Here is a 21,045-nt window from a genome sequence, read left to right on the forward strand (position 1 = left end):
ACAGACAGTAATACTGCTTTCATATATGAATAACACATACTCCCACAGTAACGAACATGACTGAAGCTTCCAAGTAAATAGAAAAATCAGGAAATTCCAGAATTAATGTCATGTGGAGAGTTTGTGTGGACACATGACGAGACAATCTTTTGAGCACTAAACAACTGGCACACAGGACCATCCTTACTTAGTGAAATCAATGGATGATTCTCACTTAGTCAAAACATATTCTGAATTTTGTTTTCTCCTTATCAAGTGATGCCATTCCTCATTTCTAACTTACTGCCCAAGCCCTGCTCTGAAAACTGAGGTGCCTGTGTTTGCTATGGGCTCTCCCAGATTGCTCATCACTGCAGCCTTGACTTTTTCAAGCACTGTCAGAGCATTTATGTCTACAACAGCATTATGGGGGGAGGAGGGCTGAATCAGCTCCATTTTAGATACAACAGAAATCCATGCCAAAACCTAACTGCTAAGTTTATGTGCCTATCTGAGGATGCCTGGCTTTTTGGGGTAAAACAGCATGAGGCTGTCATACCTTTCCAAGTATGGAGGTCAACATCTGGATGGCTTTAACCATCAGATTGACCTGTCATATTTAGCCAGCTTCCTTAAAACTTCTGGGGTTTGCTCATGAACTGCCTACAGCAAAATTTGTCTCATACAGTTTGTCTTTGCCATTGTCTCGTGCAGTTCCAGAGGGGATGGAGAAGACAGGCATGTCTCAGGGTGAGATAGCAGGTACTCTGTGAATGCCATCAGCAGATTGGCTTTGCCTGGATGTTTTTCCCTTTAAAACAGCAAAAGCCAGGCAAGGTGAAGCCAATCCCCGCTGATTTGTCCAGTGCATCCTGCAGGAAAGGACTACCAATTGTGTCCCAGCACTCCACAGCATGTCCTGGAAGCCCTCTCTGGCACCTCTCTTATATTATCTGGGTTGTGGAACTATGGAGTTAATTCTGAAAACAACACCTGAAAGTCCTGTAAGTACCTGGAGGTACATGCCCACTCTTAGCGCATGAATCTCTCCCCAGGCATTATCCTTCTGATGTCCTGAAGGCATCATTAGATTCCTGAAACCAAAGCAGCTGCATGTGGGAGGAAAATATCCACATAAAGTTAATCAGAACTCCATATGTCTGTAAAAGGTAAATAATCACAGGAGTAAATCACTGCAAGATAAGTCCTTAATTATTTAGGACTAAACAACAGTAGCTGCATTACAGATGCGAAGCAATATTTTGTTAACCACTCAGCCTGGGAACACTTACACAGTAAGATGTGATTCTGTGCAAGAAGAGGAGGCAAAATGTAGATTGTAATGCTTAGAAACATTTTTAAATCAACACGAAATAGCATTAAAAACCATGAACTAATATCAATCTAAAGAAAAAAAATGTAATTATTTTTAAGTTACTAGTAAGTATTGGCTGTTTCAGATATTTCAGAGATGCTTCTGCTAATTCTTATTTGCATTTCCTTATGTTTTTACCTTTCCTGTTGTACTGTATGAAAACTTCACTAAGCACAGAAAGAACTGACTAAAAAGCAGCAGTGAGAAGATGTCACTAATTGGTGACACAAGCAAAGTGCTCTCAAATCCACAAATCAAACTAACTGTGAGGGAAAAAAAGAGATAAAACAGAATTCTTTGATTCCTTTATTGCATAATTTGCCTTCCATAGTAGTTTATGGAACTATGGGACGGAGAAAAAATTAAGGGGTTTTGCTTTTGTATTTTATTTTTTTATTAATAGAACTATCTTATTTAAGGAGGAAAAGAATATACATACATACGTACATTAAAAAAAAAAGGAACTGGTATTGCATTTATGAAATTGTGCACCAGATTCTCAGCTGGTGCAAAACAGAAGTACTTTCCTCACTTAGGGGATCTAATTCCAATCTCCATCAGCTGAGGATACGATCTGAAGTGCTTTCTTCTTACAAAAATATATTCAGACTCACCTTAATTTAGACACAAAGTGTACCAGATTGAAACTGGCTTGAAGTCGCATATTTCAAAGCAGTTTTCAACCTCTTTCTATATTTTATCCGATATCCTCTTTTCTGGTCAGAAATAGCAGAAGATGTAAACACTGACAGAATCATAGAATCATTTGGGTTGGAAAAGACCTTCACTACAGTTGCTGGATCTGCTCTACCTTCCAGGCCTACTTACAGACTTTGATGTGCACTTCATTAAAGCACAGAATGCTTGTATAGCACAGTGACATGAAATTGTTTGAAGTCTCTTGGGGACATCTACCCATCCTCTCCATGATCCAGGTGTGCCTAAGCCAACCCAGCTTGTTTATATTGCAGGGACAAATGCCTTAACTTCCATGCCCATGGCCAGAGTGGCATTTCACCTTTGTGCAGAGGGATACCAGGTTTTAGGGCAATATTCCAGGTTTTAACTCTTCACCTGTGAATGCTAAGAATTCTAAGAACTGCCTTGGAGAGTGCTGTGGGAGCATGTGTCTGTTCCTGCTGCCCCTCTGTTGAGAGCTGCTGTATCTGAGCGCATAGAGGGCACTTTCTCCACTGAAAACAAAGCCTAAAATTACAAACTGAGCAGAGCTGAGCACAGCAAAGTCAGTTAGGGAAGGAGCTCCAGGGGAACTTGTGCTAAGCAGCTTAGGTGCCTTCTGAAAATCCCACACCTTTACATTTCATCCTCACGCAAAAACACAGAGCCATCAGCCACATGTTCTTTACTCAGGAAGAACAATCTCTAGCAATGGCAGTATCTAGGTAATAAAATCTATATTCATAATGTGAGAAAGTCTTCAACAGCAATGTTTGTGTTTGGTAGTATGGGATATTTTTTTGTCACAACTCCCTTTTTGTTTTAATTGTGAACATTAGTATTGTGTTCTGTTTTCTTTTTAAATTTCCAGTTGAAACTACAGTTATTGTATGTGTGAAAATTGCAGCTCACAGTTCCACAGACATTTTCCCTACTGACTTTCAGATCTAATCCAGCTCAAGCAATTCTCTCCCAGCCTAGTCCCAACTCTTGTGCTGCCTTGGAAATTCAAGCTTTCTGTCAGTATTTTCCATCAATACAGCATCCTGCACACTCCCAAATCTACTTGAAGAAGCTTACTAGCCTACCCTTTCCTACTCTTGGAAATGCCAAAGCAACTCTGTATCCTAAGACCAACTCAATGTTCCTAAAACAGAAACACCTACTGTAGAAGAAATAGTCAGTAAGCTCATGCAGGATTTCTGCCTGCAGCTGCACTTCCACCACTGTGTTTCAGTAGTCACACATTTGCTGACACTTCAAAGAAGTTTATCTGTAATGCTGCCGCTTGCAACCGGTCCAATTATCTCTGCTCATCCAACAATTAAACACACAGCCTCTTATACCCAAGCACACAAGATGAACATCCAGGGGATACAAACACAGCAAGATCTTACTCAGGAGTCCTACACAGATGAGTGGTCAGAATGCAGCCCCCTGGTGCAGGGACAGGGACTAAAACCACAGCTGATCCTGACTGCTGGGGCTCCAACAGGACTACCAGCACGCAGCTATGAGACAGGTATTTCTCAACAACTTATCAAGAAAATATATCAAGTAGACTTGATACAGACATGATCCTATCACTTAACAAGGCAAGAGAAACCCAATCTCTCTTGACCACCTTCAGCTCTAGGGTGAGTGCCGTGGCTGCCATGAGCTAGGACTTTACAGCAAGATCTAACTGAATCAAAAATGCAATTTATAGGGCTTTGAAAGATGAACAAGTTTGAACTCAAACAGCATATGGCATGTATTAGATGAAGAAATGGGTATGAACTGCAAAGCTGGCTTCCAAGAGCCCACAGTTACTCTTTGTGATCCTTGGAATTTCACAGCCACTTTGGGGCTCAGAGTGTCAAAACAATCTGCCAGCGAAGCCTAGGATACACCCAAGGAGACACTGAGAGGGAAATGTGATAGCATCAGCGGAGGAGCTCAGTTACACAAAAGGAGAGGTGTGGCTGAACCACAACTTTTCTGATTCACATCAAGGCTTTCCCAAAGTTGAGAGCTGCACTCTCTGAAGAGGACGGTACAGACCCAGAGCTACCCTTTATTTTCACTACCTGCTGCACTGGGACGGTAGTGATAAAGGAAGGAAGAAGTGTGAGGAGAAGCCAAGGTGGGCTCACCAGAGTGTGTCCTGAGGTGTCCTGTGAGGGCGTCCCTCCGCCGGCAGGCGTAGCTACAGAAGGGACATTTGAACGGTTTCTCCCCAGAGTGCAACTTGATGTGCCTCAGCAGGTTCCCCTTCTGGGTAAAAGAAGCTCCACATTGGTTACAGTGGAAGGGGCGTTCACCTGGAAGGGAAGGGGAAGGGAGAGAGCTGTCAACACACATCGGAGGATGCACAGAGGCCACTTTCCCACTCTGTACCAGTGCCATTGCACATGGGTACAGTCCCCACCACCACCATCACACGGCACTTCTAAAGTCAGAGGCCGTTTCTTTTGCACAATGGGCAAAGCCTCCAATAGTGATTTGAGGCTCTTTCCTTGAGGTGATCAATGCTTCCTGGTTTTCTTGAAAGTTCTTCACCTCAGAGCTTCTATTCTTTATAAAAGATGAGCTCTGCTGAAAATTTGGATCCATAGTTGTGGTTTTGCAGTATTTACTTCTATGGTTTTGCACTTATTTTTAGTATAGGTCCAATCCATACGAGTATTCAGAAGTGATCATAGCAATTGGACCTTAGCAAAGGTGTTAAGGTCTTTGGTTCAAACCAAAGCTTTTGTTTGCATTATAGTTTAACTGAAAAAAGCCTTTTTAAAGGCTTCTTTGCATTGCTAGAGTGACTTGGAGGGCATGGATGCGAGTGAGGATCAGGGTTGCAAGCTCTGGGCAGTACTGAAAGTTGAGAAAAATCTTACACCATTAAACTGTGAAACAAGCAAATTTGCACTCTACATAAAAAAAAATTAAAAAGATTGATTTGATGAAAAACTAACAGAAACCCTAGACCTTACCCTATCACTTCATCCCATGTGTTCACACACACACACACATGCACATCCAGAGCTTATTTTTATGTTAAGCCTTCGTATTTGCCTTAGACAGTGGGGATCGGGTCCATTAAAAAAACCCCACCTTTTTTTAAAAAAACTTATTATTCAGAGGAAAACCCCTGATGAACACACACAGGCTTTCTGGAACATTATCAAAACCAATACTCTATATCAACATTTGTTGAGGACAGCCAGACTGTTCCAGCAGTCTTGTGCAGGCAGTCAGCTCTAGTCACCTGCTTATGTCCTGCTGAGTAAATCAACTGAACACAAGCTTATACTTGTGCTAGCCACTTGTCTGAGCTCTTTACTGCAGCTGGACTTTAGATCACAGAATTCCAGAACAGTTTGGGTTGGAAGGGACCTTAAAGCCCATCCAGCTCCACCCCCTGCCATGGGCAGGGACACCTTCCACTATCCCAGGCTGCTCCAAATCCCATCCAACCTGACCTTGAACACTTTCAGGGATGGGACAGCCACAACTTCTCTGGGCAACCTGTGTCAGAGCCTCACGTCGGAAGAAATAGGGAGGAATTTCTTTCATATATACCTCATTTGAATCTACCCTTTTCCAATTTAAAGCATTACCCAGTGTTTAAACCAAGTAGGGCCCCAGATCAACAAGGTCTTGATCATCAGATTTCAGATGTAAGTGACCTCATCCACGTTTTTCCATGTATCACCTATTATGGAATTTTGGCCAAATCCTGCTGAGACCTTCTGAGTTTGAATTCAGTGGCCTGAAGCACAGATATTGTGCAAAACAAACACATTTTGTGATCTTTCTCATCTCTCTAAAGTCTTTTACAATTGCTTTGGAACAATTACTCCATCGCTGGACAAAATGAATGCTACATTTGTATCAAAGTAGTTAATGTGTCTGTCTAGGGTGAAGCACAAAACACATCTGGAGCTTCAAATAGAAGGAGAAGGAGGGAGAGAGCTCTTACAGATGTCCACAAGCAATTCTTGTGTCAGTGGTTCAAATCACTGCCAGGACTACAATGCTGCCAGGAGGGCAGCACAAGGTGTGCCATGCGTATGCCATACTCTGCAACTTTATTTCACACATGGGAGATGGAAATCACATCTGAGACTGCCACAGAGGTACTCAACGAGATACTAAGGTTTCTACAATCTCACCATGAACATTATGGAGTAATAATAATAAAAAAAATCACAGCATAAAGCTCTTCTTCCAATACACTGAACATGAGCTCATTAGAATTGATAAAGAGTTTGTGGTTTCCCTTTCAAACTCCCACACTATACTTAAATTATCTGATTAGCCATTATCTTCTTTTACATCATTTAAAAATGTCCATAACAGAGATATGTAAAGAGACTGCAGTAGAAAAATACATGGGTTTGATTTTTTTTCTTTTCTGTTTTGCTTTTGCTGTCTGAGAAAACAGGCAAAACCCTTTCCTTTGACACGTTTCTGAGTATTCTGGAATGATAGCTTCAGTTTCAGGATGACAACATGAAAGAAGGTAGCATGTTTCTTACCAAGTCTGAAGTCTTTCCTTTTACTCCTGCTGTATCTAAAATTATGCAGTTACTGCATTTTACCCACTACATCATCCACTTATCTCTGACATTTTGGAGGCCACATATGAGCAGGTATTACTCCTCCAAAAACTGGCTGCTCTAGAGATGCTGAAAGCTTTCAGTCAGGAATTCAAATAGTCACTGCACCACAGTTTGATGGCAAAGATGACATGAAAACACTCACCACAAAATCACCCGTAGTCTGCTCCTCTCTTGCAACAGACAGAATCTGCTCCAATAGCACACTTTACCTTAAATAACCTCTGTACCTATTTAAAGCCAGCCTGAATTCACTTCTCCTACTGGCTTCATTCCGGGTAAATAGCTGCTTTGATGTGTTTGTTATACTTTTGTCCAATCACTCGATTCCAGCTCCTTGTTTAAGCCTTAGGCTTGAGGGATGCAATTTTGGTCACACCTTCGTGCTATTGATTAGCAGCTTTTACATTTAGCACAGCTAATCTGAGAGGCCATTATCCAATAGAAGGGTGCACAAAGAGAAGTAATGACTGCATAGCAAGAAGATTCTGTTGGTTTTCCAAGAACTGTGCTGTCTGATGCCCACTCCAGATTCTAGCAAATAAGCCTTTTTTATCACTTCAATGCCTTGAGAAGACTGTGTTCCAATTATTTCTCCTGCTGCCTTTTCCTGGTAGTTTTGTAAACTGTTCTCTAGAATTATTACTTCCCAGGAACAAAATAACAACCTTGACATCCTTATTCACCTCCCTCACTTTTCTGTGAAAACTCAGAGGTTTTATCCATAAGCTGAAATCAATCATACTTCAAACTAAACATCCACTCACAAGAAGTCTTTAAACACAGCTTTTCTCAACATGATGGTCCCTGACTGTGTTTGAAGTGTTTTTGGGGGTGATGGCAACACAGACACATCCAGAACTATGGACCTATTAAAGGTAGCACACACGACTCCAAGAGAGTAATGACAATTATAAGCATGGTGTGCTCCCCCACCACTTACAGCTATGTATTTCCTGCTTGATTCTGTGTACTTACACTGGTTTAATAAAATAAGAACTCTGCTGAAAGGCAACTAAGCAAGATTTGTGTTTTTCAACACTGGAAACTATGTGACTGCAATGTAACTGCAAAATACTTTTAGTCTACTTTAAGTGTTGAACCTCTTCTCCATTACTGAGCTGAACCAGGGCAGAAAACCCCCCCAGCTCAGTGACTTTCACAGTGGCAAGAGGAAAGAGGAGGAGGGAGAGCCAACCAAACAAAAAAGATGTTTCTTTTCAACTCCAGATTTAGAGTCTAAAGCCAGACAAAGCCAGGAATGCCTAAAACCCCTTGCTCCCCAGCAGAGGGAATTTAATTATCTAAGTTACTTCAGGAATGGACAAGGCAAGGTAAACCAGAGCTGCCAAGTATTATCTTTCCTAAAGGCTTTGTAAGAGGGGCTTGTGCCAGGGTATAATTAAATTAATAAATAAATACATCCACAGAGTTTCACCATTTTACAGTTAAATAAAATATTAATTAAAAGGTATGATTTCAGCATTTACCTCTAAATTACCGTAAAATACTGCCGAAACCTCACAGTTCATTAACACACATCCATTATTGCTATGTCTCGTCCAAGAAAAAGAATAATGAACAATAGTAATGAATTATTACTGCTCTTGAGTTACAGGAAAATCTGAAGTACACAGGTTAACTTGCTCTTGTGTAAACAAATCCTGAGACAAATGGTGAAGTGGACCCCTGAAGACAGGACAGGCAAGACATCAGCCTTTCTTTCACAGTATCTTTATTTACTACATGACAGCTGGATGGAGACTGCACTGCACGAGCTACAAGTGCTGGCTGGTTGCTACAACCTGAAACCAGGCGAATGAACCAATGAACTTCCTACTAATAGATTTCACAGATGTCAAATGTTGTTTCAAAAAGCAAACCAACTCCTTTTTCTGCTTAATTGGAAGCTCCCCTGCACAACAGCACTCCTTTCCTGCCTCAGCACAGAAGTGCTGTGCAGAAGTTTCAGTATGAGTTAACCTTCTTCGAATCTCAAACCAGTGCAAAACAGTGATATTTTCGCTGCAAAGCTGAGATATTTTCTGTATTAAAACAGAATTTTGTCTGAGGATGTGGAGCCCACAGACCTGGCAGCCAAGGAGACTTAGATTTTCCTAGCTCTTGGCTGGTAACATTTGTCCCTTTGAAATCAAAAGGGGAGTGACTCACAAATTAATGCACTGGTTCTCAATAACACAGTCAGGGTATTCCTAAATCAGCAGTCCTTCTGCATTAAAACCAGGTCCAGAGGGACTTCAACATCTCTCCTGGTTAAACGTGTATCTGGGAACTCAACCTTTCTTGTATGGCAGATATTTTTGATATGCAAAGTATAGCTTAAGTTCTCAAATGGGATTTTTTCTTTCCAGCCTCTTAACACAAAATTACTGTGCCCATGCTGCCATCAGAAACTATTTGCTCTTACTAATAATACCGATTTTCAGCCTTCCACAATGGGCTTTCTGTCAATATTCATTTTGTTAAAATGAAACATTTCTCCTGATTCATCAGATGCTGCAACTGCTGTGATTCTGCTCTGTGCTAGGAACACAAGAGATCTATCAGTGGTGCTCTCAACACAGTGACAGCGGTGAGCTCCAGCCTGCGTTTACCCAAATGAGACACAGAGCAGCAGACTTTGCTCCATTTCTCTGCTATTCCAGGGACCAGAACTAGTCTGCACATATATATATATATAACTAGTATATAACTATATATATATATATATATAACTAGTCTCCTTACTGTTCTATCTGATTCACTCCACAGCCTGCACATCACATCAAATCAGTAACTTTAGTAGGGATTTTTGTTGGAAAAAACCTGCTTCCAGACAGGGCAATTTATTATAAAACAGTAGTGACAAATCTCCCATGAAAAATTCCTGGGAAATCCGGGGTGATTTCCAATTGTCCTCTGCACAAATTTATGACTGCATTCTTAAGACAGAGAAATCTTTTAAGTGAACTTGGCAAAACTATCAGAAGACTTTAGTTATTGAGTACTGCAAGTAAAACACATCCTTCTGCCCAGAGCAATTTCAAAAATCTCATCTCCCCTTCCTTATGCTTAAGTAGGAAAAGAGATGACTTTTCAGAAAGTTAGACTTCAGAATCTAAGTAGAAAACTGGACTTTCAGAAATTTAGCCCTAAAATTTTTGATTCAGTGCCAAATCTATTAACATTGCAAGAGACAGGAAGGCTGAACTAGATTACAAATCAGAAATTAAACCAAAAAAACCCTTTCTGCCAGCAAAATGAGAGAGGCAGTCCAGTGGAGTTCATCAAAATTTGTTTATATAACAATTGGTTTAAATTTGCTCCTTGTTTGCTGCTTAGGCATACAAGTCTTTTATATGGAACCATACAACTGGGTTTTTCCTCATTTATTACTTCTGTCCTAAAAACTTGAACTCTGCATGTAAAAAAAGTTGAATTTCATTCAGAGTTCCAGAGCTGCATATGTTCAGTTGTAACGCTATGGGTGTTAAAGCAGAGGTCGAACATCTCCCTCCTGGGCACGTAACTCATTTCACTGACTTATGGTATCAAAATGCTTGTGGAGTCCAAGTAGAGATCTGACACCATCCTGCAGTTAGCACCCCAAAAAAGGCCTAAAAGTACCATTCCAGCAACCCAAATAAGAGTGGGGCAAGGCTGACATCCCCACTGCCTCTGCCCAGGCTGTGCTTTGCCACTGTGCTGCTGCTGCATCCACACAGAGAAAGCATTTAACCTCTGTGTTTTTTAAAGCAATGAGGATGAGAATCTGTGGAAGCCCAGTCCCCAGAGGTGTCCAAGGCCAGAGTGGACAGGGCTTGGAGCAGCCAGGGCTCATGGAAGGTGCCCCTGTCCACGGCAGAGGGTGGAACAGGATGAGTGTTAAGGTCCCATTCCACCCAAACCATTCCATGGTTCTATGATGCCAACCTTCCCTGGGAAATAAAAAGCATTTCAAAATCTAGCAGTAAACTAGATAAGGGACTGGATTTTACAGCAGAGAAAAAAAAAAATAAAAGAAAGGTCACAATTCACAGCAAAAGGGAGAACAACACAAGGACCTTGCAGAGCACAGAGGTATCAGCATAGCTATAGCAGAATACGGTTCCTGCTTTACCAGAAACAAGGAACAAGGAAATTTTAATTCAGACCCACAGCAGAAAGCATGAAGAAGTGAGAAATCACTGAGGTTCCTTCTCATGATCTCAGAAAACCTGGATTATTTGCCTCTTCTCCTTCCCCCCTTCCCTCTACATCCCTAAGCACAAATCCCTGGAGTATCCAATGGCAATATTCTATGACCAAGCCATCTCCTGCAGTAACAAAAAACTGATAGAGATCCTGCAACTTGAGGAATGTGCTGTGGAGTATGAAATTTGGACCAAAATAACACAGTATGGGAAAAGTGGAAAATAAATCCAGCTCATGCTGTTTTTCTGACACAAGGATGTGGCACATGAGGGAGGGGGCTGCCCTGCTCACTAATGCAGGGATTGCATCATGCTTAATTCCCACACCAAGCACATTATTTATTTTCTGTCAGCAATGACAAATAAACAGAAAGGCCTTCTCCTGGTACCCAGGCAGATTACAAGAACACTTCACCTGAATTAGCAGTTTTTCAGAGAAACGCTGTGTTTGGCACAATCAGCAGTGCCACGGGCCCTGTGATGGAAGGGCCGCAGACCAGAGCATCACTTGGACCATGATCTGAGGAATGAATGGAAAATCCCCAGCTTGATCTATCACAGGAAGGGGTGACTGCACACCAGGATCAGAGATGGGACACTGAGTTCACCTACTCTGGCCTCATCCATGACACAGGTCATTTTCCCCATTTCTGTATCTGTTTGACTCCCGTCATGCAGCAGGGAAGACAACTGCTCATCAGGAACAGAGGAATAATGTCTGGAGAAATTCCTCTCTCTGTGCCTAGCACAGGCAGAGCCCACAGCACAGCTTCTTGCCAAGTCTCGGTCCCCTGTGCAAGGAAAGCTGTGCTCATCCCAGCACGCACACAAATTACAGCCTCTGCTAGGGACCACAGCATTTTGGGTGATTTACATAAAATGCTGACAGGTTTTCGGGGAAGGGAAGATCACTTCAGTTTTTGCCAATGCAAACAACTGGCCAGATCATGCTTTGGTTGTGTATAGTTACAGAGGAAAGTAAAGCAGGATTCAGCTTCCAAAACATACTTAAATTGGGTTTGAGAGGTAGGGATGTACATGCCAGTTGGATTAGCTGATAAAGAATGTCATCTGTTTCCACTCACTGGGGACAACCTCCCTTCTCTCCACCATTCTCCCTTGGGCTGCAAAACCAGACTACCCACAGGTCAGGGCTCATTCCAGAGCTGGGGCCAGCCCATCACGCCCCACTGCTGAGGAAGTGGCAATATATTTTAAAATACTGCACTTTACAAGATAGATACCAATATGTTAAAAATACACCTTAAAATCCAGGATGTGGAAATCCAAGCAAACTTCTCCTTCTGTTGTGGACAGCAAAGTAGCAGCACATATTAAAAAACAAACAAACAAAGTGGAGAGAGAAAAAAAATCCTCTGCAAAATTTGCCAACCAGTTTACTGAGAACAGAACACCGAGCTGCACATTAAAAGAAATGCCATTTCTATATGCTTGAAATCATCTGTATAGAACAGTACATCCCAGCTCCTCTGCTCTGATGGGAAAAGAGTCAGGGCTCTCCGAGGAGCCCGAAGGAAAAAGCTACCAGTTATGCAATTGCTGCCCATGCACCCACAGACGGCCATCTCGCCTGCACGCAGAGGAGATTTTGTTTCTTTCGCTTTGAATTTACCATCTTCTTTAACATGAAAAAGACAGCTTGCCTGTATTTAAAAGATGCACCAGCTATTCAGTATCTCAGAAATGCAGACCATTTAATTAAGTACCTAAATCTAAATTTAGCACAGCTAGTTTAGCTGCTCAAGTTCAAATCCATGGACTTTGATGCACCTACAATACATATGCTCAGATACATGCAAGCACCAGTGAAAACTTTTCGGCAGGATGAAAGCTGGTGACTCAGTCTGGTACATTCTTATTTCTCCTTCCCTCTTCTAGTAACAGCACGTCAAATTGTTAATCAAGGTTTTGGTTCTCCAGCTAATGCTTTTCCCCTCTCGTAATTCCTGTCTAAAATCATGAGTGCATCATAAACGATACTGCCATGCTTTGCATTACACACTTAGGTCAAGTTTTTATCAATACAACCCATATACAGGAGATTAACTAGGTAATATATATTTATTATTTCTCTGTACAGAAATTCTATTGATTTCTTCCCCATCAAGAGCACACTACTGGACTGCAAACTACCAGGTTTACAAAGGGATTACAGAGTCTTTCTTATTCTAAAATTCCACCTTTCTTCTTCTATCTTCACAGATCTCAGCCAGTCTGAGTCTCTCACCCCATTAAATAATAGCAAAGATACAAAGCAAAATATCCAAAAAATACAAAGAACAAACATCCGCTGAAGCTCCACCACAAAAACCTGTGCTTAACCTTAATAAGATTTAAATGTGCATCCAAAGTTAAGCGTATCTTGAAGCCCTTCAGGTGACTTACACGTGCTTAAATCTCATAAAAGTTAAGCACAAGCTTAAGTGCTTTTTTGAATCAAAGGTAGACCGCTGCAAGACCAGAGAGCATCATCTTCTGGCACCACCTGTATTTCTGTTGGAGGTGACTATTGCTCCCACCTGAGTGGGCAGCACAGGGGAGTGAGTACCAGCTTCCTGGGCACACCATGTTACCATATTAGCCCTAAGTCCCCTGAAATACCTGAGTTTAAGCTCAAGGCCTCATTTTTCAAACCACAAAGACCCGCCCAATCAGCATATTGCAGAGGTTCCTTTTGCCTCTTAAATTCTCAAACCCACAAGCCTGATAAGCTGTTTGAGACTCCAAATGGTAATAAAAAAACAAGTGCTGGGAGAGACCAAGCACTGATAGCTGCCTCCAGAATGGTATTGAGATGGTATGGGGAAGCCAAATGGGTGGTTCAGCTGAGGTCTCCCTGAGGGAGCTGTCACACACGGAGCAGCAAGACCACCCTTGCATCAGGATCCTTGGGTAATGAGTGTCCCTTCCAGGGTTTGCTCATCCCAGGCCCAGCCACTTCCAAAAGAAATGTGAGATCCCCAGGAAGCTGCTGGTCTTGTCCACCTGTGAGCACCTCCAATGAAAGAACATCTAAGACTCCTCTTAAAGGCTCAAAAGCTTTGCACTGCACACACACAAACAACACGACCCACCCGCCCCCATGCCAGAGAATGACTGCCACCATGTTGCTCCAGTCAAGAATGTTAAGAAGAGCAATTTCCAGACTTCTGCATTGTTTTTAAGAACAAAAGGCTGGAAATCAGAGTAAAGGAAGCACCATGTTTACCAGCAAGAGAGCATTGCCAGAATTTGGAAAGCAGGAAAAGAAACAAAACCAATGAAGCCCATTTTCTCCCTCCCCAGCCTCCTGCTACCCCAAGAATGAAAAGGGAAGAGAGAAGAGTTGTCAGGTAACATCAACATCGCCACAGATTTTCTTTCAGCTGCTTACCAGTGTGGCTCCTTTTATGTACCATTAGCACATTGGGCCCAATGCAAACCATGCCACAGACGTCACATTTCAGTTTACCATTCGGAAGCCGGATTCCTCCCTCGCTTGATAGCTCCTGGATCTTTCTGTTATCCACCATCTCGTTGCTCCCAATGAAGGGATCTTCCAGGCTGCTTCCTCCATCGTGAGCTCTGATAATATCTTCATGGATCAGAGGCTTCCTGTCAAATTCCTCATCACTTTGCATTTCTAGCTTTACTGAATTTGCTGAAATAAAAAAAAAAAAAAATTTAAAGTTAAACCCATGTATTTTCTAAGTTCCCAGCTATTAATACTGTGATAAACTTTTTACTGGTATCAATGTTAAATCACAGCCCAAGCTCAAAACATCACGAGAGTCTCATGGTGGTCATGGCATCACATGTTATACCTGCTTATTTCTTTAATTTTGTTTTTTCAATTTCTTCTTTCTATCCCTATTTCAAAGCTTAAGAACTCAGGTACAGTGTGATCCAGACACCTGCCAAAAGTTGCAGAGATGCAGCAGGATTAAGAACTGACCTCCTGCTTCTCAACTTGAACCACGAGAGCTGCCTTCATGTCAAGGATCCAAAGCTACAGGAGCAAAGGCCAAAGCCAGAGCTGCTCTTTCCAGGCCTCTCCTGCCCAGTGCTCCGAGAGGCAAGGTTCCCAAAGGCACAGCACAAGGAAACAAAGCAGGATTGTTCCAAACGGAAAGATCTAGTGAAGCCAGGCTTGTGGGCTGTGCCAGTAATCTCCAAATCACCCTGCCTGCACAGACAGGTTCCCTGATGGAGGGGAGACCAGCCTCTGGATGAGCCTCCAGTGCTTTTCTGCTCCCACCTTCTGATTCACGTCAATGGGACACTGCCAAGGCAAACAGGGCTGCAGTGAGAGCTACACTGCTGGATTATTTATATTTGCAAGCAAAATACATGCAGTTGAAGACCTTTCACATCTGCCTGGGGAGACTGGCAGGCTCACTGCTGATTTCTGTGATCCTCAGGTGACAGGATAAACCTCCTCTAACCATTGAGAGCCTGTGGGATCAGCAAGCCTTTAAAGGAAACAAATGCACTGGGCTTTTTCACAAAGGGGTGTCAGTGCAGGGGTGTTTTAATCATTAAATAACCCCCTTTTCAATGCCTCAAGAGTTGGTCAAACCTGCCGAAAGGCCCATCCCAGAGTCAGAGCCCCCATCCACAGTGTCAGCCAGAAGGCAAGCCCACGTGTCTGCTTCCCTAAGCCTTGATCCTGCTGAGGGGTTTAACAAGGAGGTGATTCAGCCTTCACATCTAAGAAGTCTTTGACCTCTGTACTAAGGCCACTGGCAAGAAGAGCGCCAGTGACAGCAGTGGACCTGGAGCACAAATCTGTGCCCTGGGCCTGTTTGGTGTCACGAAACTCTGGCCACATGTGCTCCTTGGCAACTGTCAAGGGGTCCCCATCCAGGAGCCAAACAACAGAAATATAAGTAAACACTGTGAAGCATCACAGTTTCAAACAGCTGGCCTGGAAATGTCAGAAGAAAAAACCCTACTATTTAGTGTTCCTCCTTCATCTTCCTTTCTTCCCCTTCCCAGAAAACACAGAGTTCAGAGACTGATGTTGACATTGCAACTCTAAATCACTACTGCTACTACAGGGAAAGCATAATGAACAGGGTAAAGGAACCAGAGACCAAGCAACAGTAAGATGTTTCTTTTTAATCATAAAACTGTTGAAACAACTTTCACTACTCATCAAGGCACTAATGGGAGCTAAGAAATGAAAAGAAAGTACTATTATAACAAAGCCCATCCAGAGCAAGGACACTGCTGCATCAGATCACTGCAGACCAGTATCAGCACAGGCACTGCCATCCAAATGGTCTGTAACTACAAAGTATTTGAGTGCATCGCTTATGGAAGGGAATTAATATTTTTCTTGCCACAGAGATGCATTTATTGTTCTTAAAAGAGTAAAAAGCAGCCCAGACTGAGAGGTCAACTAGGACATGGCCTCAGGCAGTGCCCTGGGGGAGAAACAGGTCAAGACGAGGCAGTTTGCATGGGGAGCAGGAGGGGCCTGGCCCCATCACGGCAGCAAGAGAAGCCATGGGAAGCCATCCTGCCCTGGTGCCAAGCCCGAGTGGCACAGCCAACAGCCTCCTGACCGGGAGGATCTACCCTCGTGCAGGGACTGGGCAGAAAGCAGGAAGAGCAGGAGCTCTGGCAGCTCCATGGGCTGTCAGGGAGAGAGCTGAGGTCCCAGACCCACCTCCCCATGGAAAGCACACACTGGTGATTTATGGACAGCCCACTTTCACAGCAAAGGAATGGCAGTTCCCTCTAATAATAGCAGCCTTTCGGGATATTCAGCAAGTCTGAGAATGAAGCCCAAAGAAACGGTTCGCTGGCTTTAGGAGCAGGAATACACTCGGCCACACAAGTAGCTACAGCAGAGCCAGAAATAGTGCTCCTCACCTAAAACCCCAGGTTGCTGCCACAAGCCTGCGTGCTGTCCTGGTACAGTACTGCACAAAATATCCAAAAAGCCACATCCCAACTGTGCATATTTACATGTACTCACAAGAAAAAGTATTGGATCCTAAGTGTCTTCTTACAGATATTAATTTTTGTCTGTTTCTCTGATTTGGAATAATAAACCCTCGAGTGCAGTTAGTGCTGAGCACCACGACTTCCTATTCACAGCTGTGGAGCTCTGTCTGCTCAGCACACATGCCAACAAGGCTCTGAGAGCTTACAAATGGGAAGACCACTTACTTTATCTTCCTTCCCCTAGCACTTCTTTCTGCTGAATGACGCTTTCATACAACAGGATAAGCAGCACAACCAGGCGGTGCAAGCCGTTTGCTGAAGCACAGCCTCCCCACACACACAGAGCTCACAAAGCCCAAGGAATTCACGCTGCATTCTTCAAAACATCCCAGCTATTCTATGAGCTGTGCAGGCTGGTTGCTGTTCCTTCTTCCCTCACCTTCATGCACACTGCCATTTGCAGAAACACTCTGGTAGCTGTGGAAAGGCTTCCTCCAGCTGGGACCAGCCGTGGGTCTCCAAGGAGGGGAGCAGGGATCTCCCCAGCTCATTGCAAGGGCTTTGCTAATCAGGTCATCTCCTCTGCCTTACATCATACAGGTGTATATATTAGGCTGTGTGGTAGCTTGCATACAAACAGGCACTTAAATTGCTTATAGTTTGTTTTCTCTGCTCTCAGCCAGCCTCGGAAGCTGCAATCATTTAGTAGTGGCACTGTCTTTGTTTTCACCTACAGCACTGAGGGAGCACAATGAACTCTGCTGCAAAGGAAAAAGAAATGTTCAAGGGATGTTGATGGCTATCTTGCATCATACACAAGGCTCCACATCAAATTTCACCCTCTGTTCCCTTGCCTTTCTTGTTTGCATGCTTGATAAAAGCATAAGTAAGTAAATGGATTTTGTTGGTTTTTTTTAAAGTTTTTGGGACATTCCATAAAAAAAGAAAAAGACAGCAAAAGAGATAGCAGGGATAAAACTGTAATCCAGCTCACTGCAAAAGGATGAACTTGAAGTCAAACCATTTCCCTCCAGTTAATATGTGTTCCTTCTACTTTTTCCAGTCTGGCAAAACACCTTGTGGGGAAAAACATAAGACAAGCACCACAAAAGCTTCTACCTGGGAATACAAAGCTAACGGCACATATTCGTCAGTCCACACATTAGTGTTGCTTTCTTTTTCGTTTTTCTTTTTTGTGAGGGGTTTGGTGGGTTGGTTTTTTTTGTTTTGTTTTTGTTGTTGTTGTTGTTGTTTTGGTTTTTTTGTTGATGTTGTTTTTTTTCTGTGGATTTTTTTGGCTTTTTTTGTTCAGCACACAAATCAGCTGATCCTGAATCACACTTTATCCAGAGTGGCCAAACTGAATACAATTACTGTTAATGTCTCATAAGTGCCAATTAAACTCCAATTCCCTCTTAAACAGTTTCTTGGGAACTTTTCAGTACAAAAATATTTCCTCCACCCACAAATTAGTGTGGCTACAAACCAGAAGTTGGAAGGTCCACCTGAAAAAAACCATTCCTGGTATTTCATTCTCTGTCATGGAAATTTTTCTCTCAAAAGTGAGATCTAGGGGGGAAAAAACCCTTCTGTCTTGCTGAGAGATTTGATCCCCAGGTGGAGCATAAATTAAAGTACTGGACATCTTCTTAAGCAAGGAAAAGAGTGCAATTCCCACTAAGAAGCAAAATTCAGCATCAACATCAAAATTCATCCAACACACCAGGGAGAAGGCAGCAGGACTGTACCCCTCTGTCTCCCCCACTGTCTGCTGTCCTAGGTCAATGCTTATTTTATCTGTGGCCTTGGAAAGCCAGGCTGGCCGCTGTCAGTGAGGGTTTGTGGTCTCCAGCTGGAGGTTGGCCTTTCCTGGCAGCAGCCATGCACCACCAGCCCCTTCCTGCTGCCCCCGGAGCAGCAGCACATCAAGCCAGACCCCTCAAGGCCTCCCACGCCTCTTCCCCATCGTCCTTTCTCTCACCAGCAGGAAATAAAGCTTTGGCCCAGCTTCAGATATTCATCCTTGGGGAGGCAAAATTCAAACCTGCCGCCCCCGAGGAGCCTTGGATGGCTCCGTGGGCGAGCACCGGGAAGGACATTAACACACACAATGTGTTCTCTAACCACATGGAAGCGGCCAGAGAGTGGGTGCCAGGTGGGGCACCAGCAATTCCAGGGTCTGCTCCAGGTTCCCTGTCCAGAACACAACAAAAAGCAGCATTCAAAGCCTGGATGATGCGTCTGTCTTTATATCCAGATGCAAAGAAATTATGAAATTGTTACTTCCTTCTGGAAAATGAGGCTGAGCCCTAAGTACAGCAGCACAATGACAGGCAGCTACAGCACAGCCTTGTGCCTATTGTCCTGTCAGTGGTCAGTGACACTGTCTATTTTAATCATGCTCTTCTCCTAGGCAGTGGATTAATGACATTGCTAATTGGCACCTACAGACAAATAGAAACTGACCCAGTTTCTAGCAGGTTTTGAACCCAATTCTTACACATCACAAACCTTGGAGTTGGTGTCCCTATACTATTGAACTCCCTGTTTCTACACTATCAAAAGCACTCAGCGAGGGCGAGTGTAATACAGTTAGTTTTAAGAACCGGAATGGCAAACCGATGAGTGTTTTGTAAGATGAAAATTAAAGGAGGAGGGGGGGAACCCTTCTGTCTTGATGGATTTTGAATGTTCAAGGTAAGGAATGTGAGGAGTTGGAAACAATGATCCCTGGCTCTTGTTCAGTCTAAGAGCACTCCGGTAGCAAAAAGGGTCTTTAAAGAGGGTGTTTACATCACTCCAGAAGTGTAGAGAGACTTTAATGCATGTTCAAACATACTTGCCTCCTGAAATAGTACAAAATAGTCTTGGGTGAAAGAAAACTTAATCTTTGAGTTTCTTGTTGCTGATAGAATTCGGGTCTTAGTTAATGACACTTCAAGTTCATTTCAGCTTAATTGTGAGCTATTAAATGTGTAAACAAGGGAGCACCAGCAAGTCTCCCTTTTGGGTGAGAATGCCAGCCAAGCAGCAGCAGAACAGGGCACAGAATCGGCTCTGTTGTCACCTCGTAGCCAGAAAGTACTTAGTTAACAGGTTGACATTAAAAAGCAAATAGCTTTAGCAAATACTGTTTAGTTCCTGAGAAACAAGCAGGTCTCCCCTTCTCCTAAAGAGCAGGTATCACTCCAAAGCTGAGATGATGAGGAATAAGCAGAGTGAGATCTGCTCAAGGCACTGGCAGCACATCTGCTGCTCACGAGAAAGGAAAACATCTCTTCAATGTGGGCAATGCTGTCCTACCAACACTGAAATGGAAGATGTTTCAGTTGAGGGTTAGAAAAGTGTATTTCAAAGGAGCCAGTTTTGCTTTCACAGTAGATTGAAGCTTTCTGATGACTTAGACAGAAATGAAGCTGAATCTGGATGGAACTAATGAGGGTGAATGTCACCTGCAAAAGAGGGAAATGAGCTCTTTTCTTGACTCAAGAACCAAAATGTCCAAACATGAATGTTCCCAATGCTGGATATCAAATTTGTTTATTGCAAACTCCAAAGATTTAGCTTTTGGCCACTGAGCCAGAGCAAATTGTAGATGGGTGCCATGAGTGACCTCCACAGGGCCCTGTTCATTCACAGTAGTTAAATCAAACCAAATAGTTCACAACTAATAAAAAAGAGAAAGGAATGTTTTAGAAACTTTGTGCTGAGTCCTTTTCTGCATGCCACAAACGGGATTCTTTAAGCCCACAAGGAGGTGGTTAATGCGCCAGAAATTCAGTGAGAACTGATCGGCTTATTTAGGGATTCTTAGAAATTTTTAGTTTTCACATTGAAGAATCTCAGTTTAAGCCTGCTACCTCTGAAGTCAATTTAAACTCTCACTAAATGCAACAGAAGACTTATTTCATATCTTCTGGAGGTGGTGTGTGCAGTAAGTGTAGACTAACAGGTCTGTTACACCCAAGTTTAGTTTAAATTAGGATGCTGTTGCATAGCTAAGCCAAGCTTCAGTCAGGTTTTAGCTGACACAAACTGTGGTTGCCATCCTCCCTCAATCCCCACCCCTTCCATCTTTTATACTGGCACCAGTGATCATGGAACTGGGTGCTACACCAATCTGGTGTTGAAAACCCCTGAGAAAAATCAATCCTTTTCAGCTGGATCAGGCTCCTGACCAGGTGTACTGTGTCATCACAACAACCAGCTTTAGCTCACGTGGAACAGCACCCCAGATGTCACCACACACTTTCAGCAGCAATGGTTC

The 21,045-nt window shown here is 43.0% G+C and overlaps 1 protein-coding gene across 4 annotated transcripts in view; it reads right to left on the reverse strand.

The window, feature by feature from the left end:
• Nucleotides 1–21,045, reverse strand: part of IKZF2 (IKAROS family zinc finger 2) — a 115,973-nt gene that overhangs the window by 40,139 nt on the left and 54,789 nt on the right. The window contains exons 1-3 of one of the 4 annotated variants that reach the window (XM_088058760.1): nucleotides 17,004–17,103; nucleotides 14,218–14,484; nucleotides 4,168–4,335 (exon numbers count right to left, since the gene is read on the reverse strand). In XM_088058760.1, the coding sequence (XP_087914886.1) occupies nucleotides 4,168–4,335; nucleotides 14,218–14,464 (415 nt within the window). In that variant the 5' untranslated portion in view covers nucleotides 14,465–14,484; nucleotides 17,004–17,103. Of the gene's footprint in view, nucleotides 1–4,167; nucleotides 4,336–14,217; nucleotides 14,485–17,003; nucleotides 17,104–21,045 lie in introns of those variants that run through there. The other 3 variants (XM_005528886.3, XM_088058761.1, XM_014257747.2) reach the window with 3 other exon arrangements.

This window comes from Pseudopodoces humilis, chromosome 8 (assembly GCF_049639895.1).
Source record: "Pseudopodoces humilis isolate 2021_Gansu_Grassland_sample_001 chromosome 8, ASM4963989v1, whole genome shotgun sequence".
Taxonomy (NCBI): domain Eukaryota; kingdom Metazoa; phylum Chordata; class Aves; order Passeriformes; family Paridae; genus Pseudopodoces; species Pseudopodoces humilis.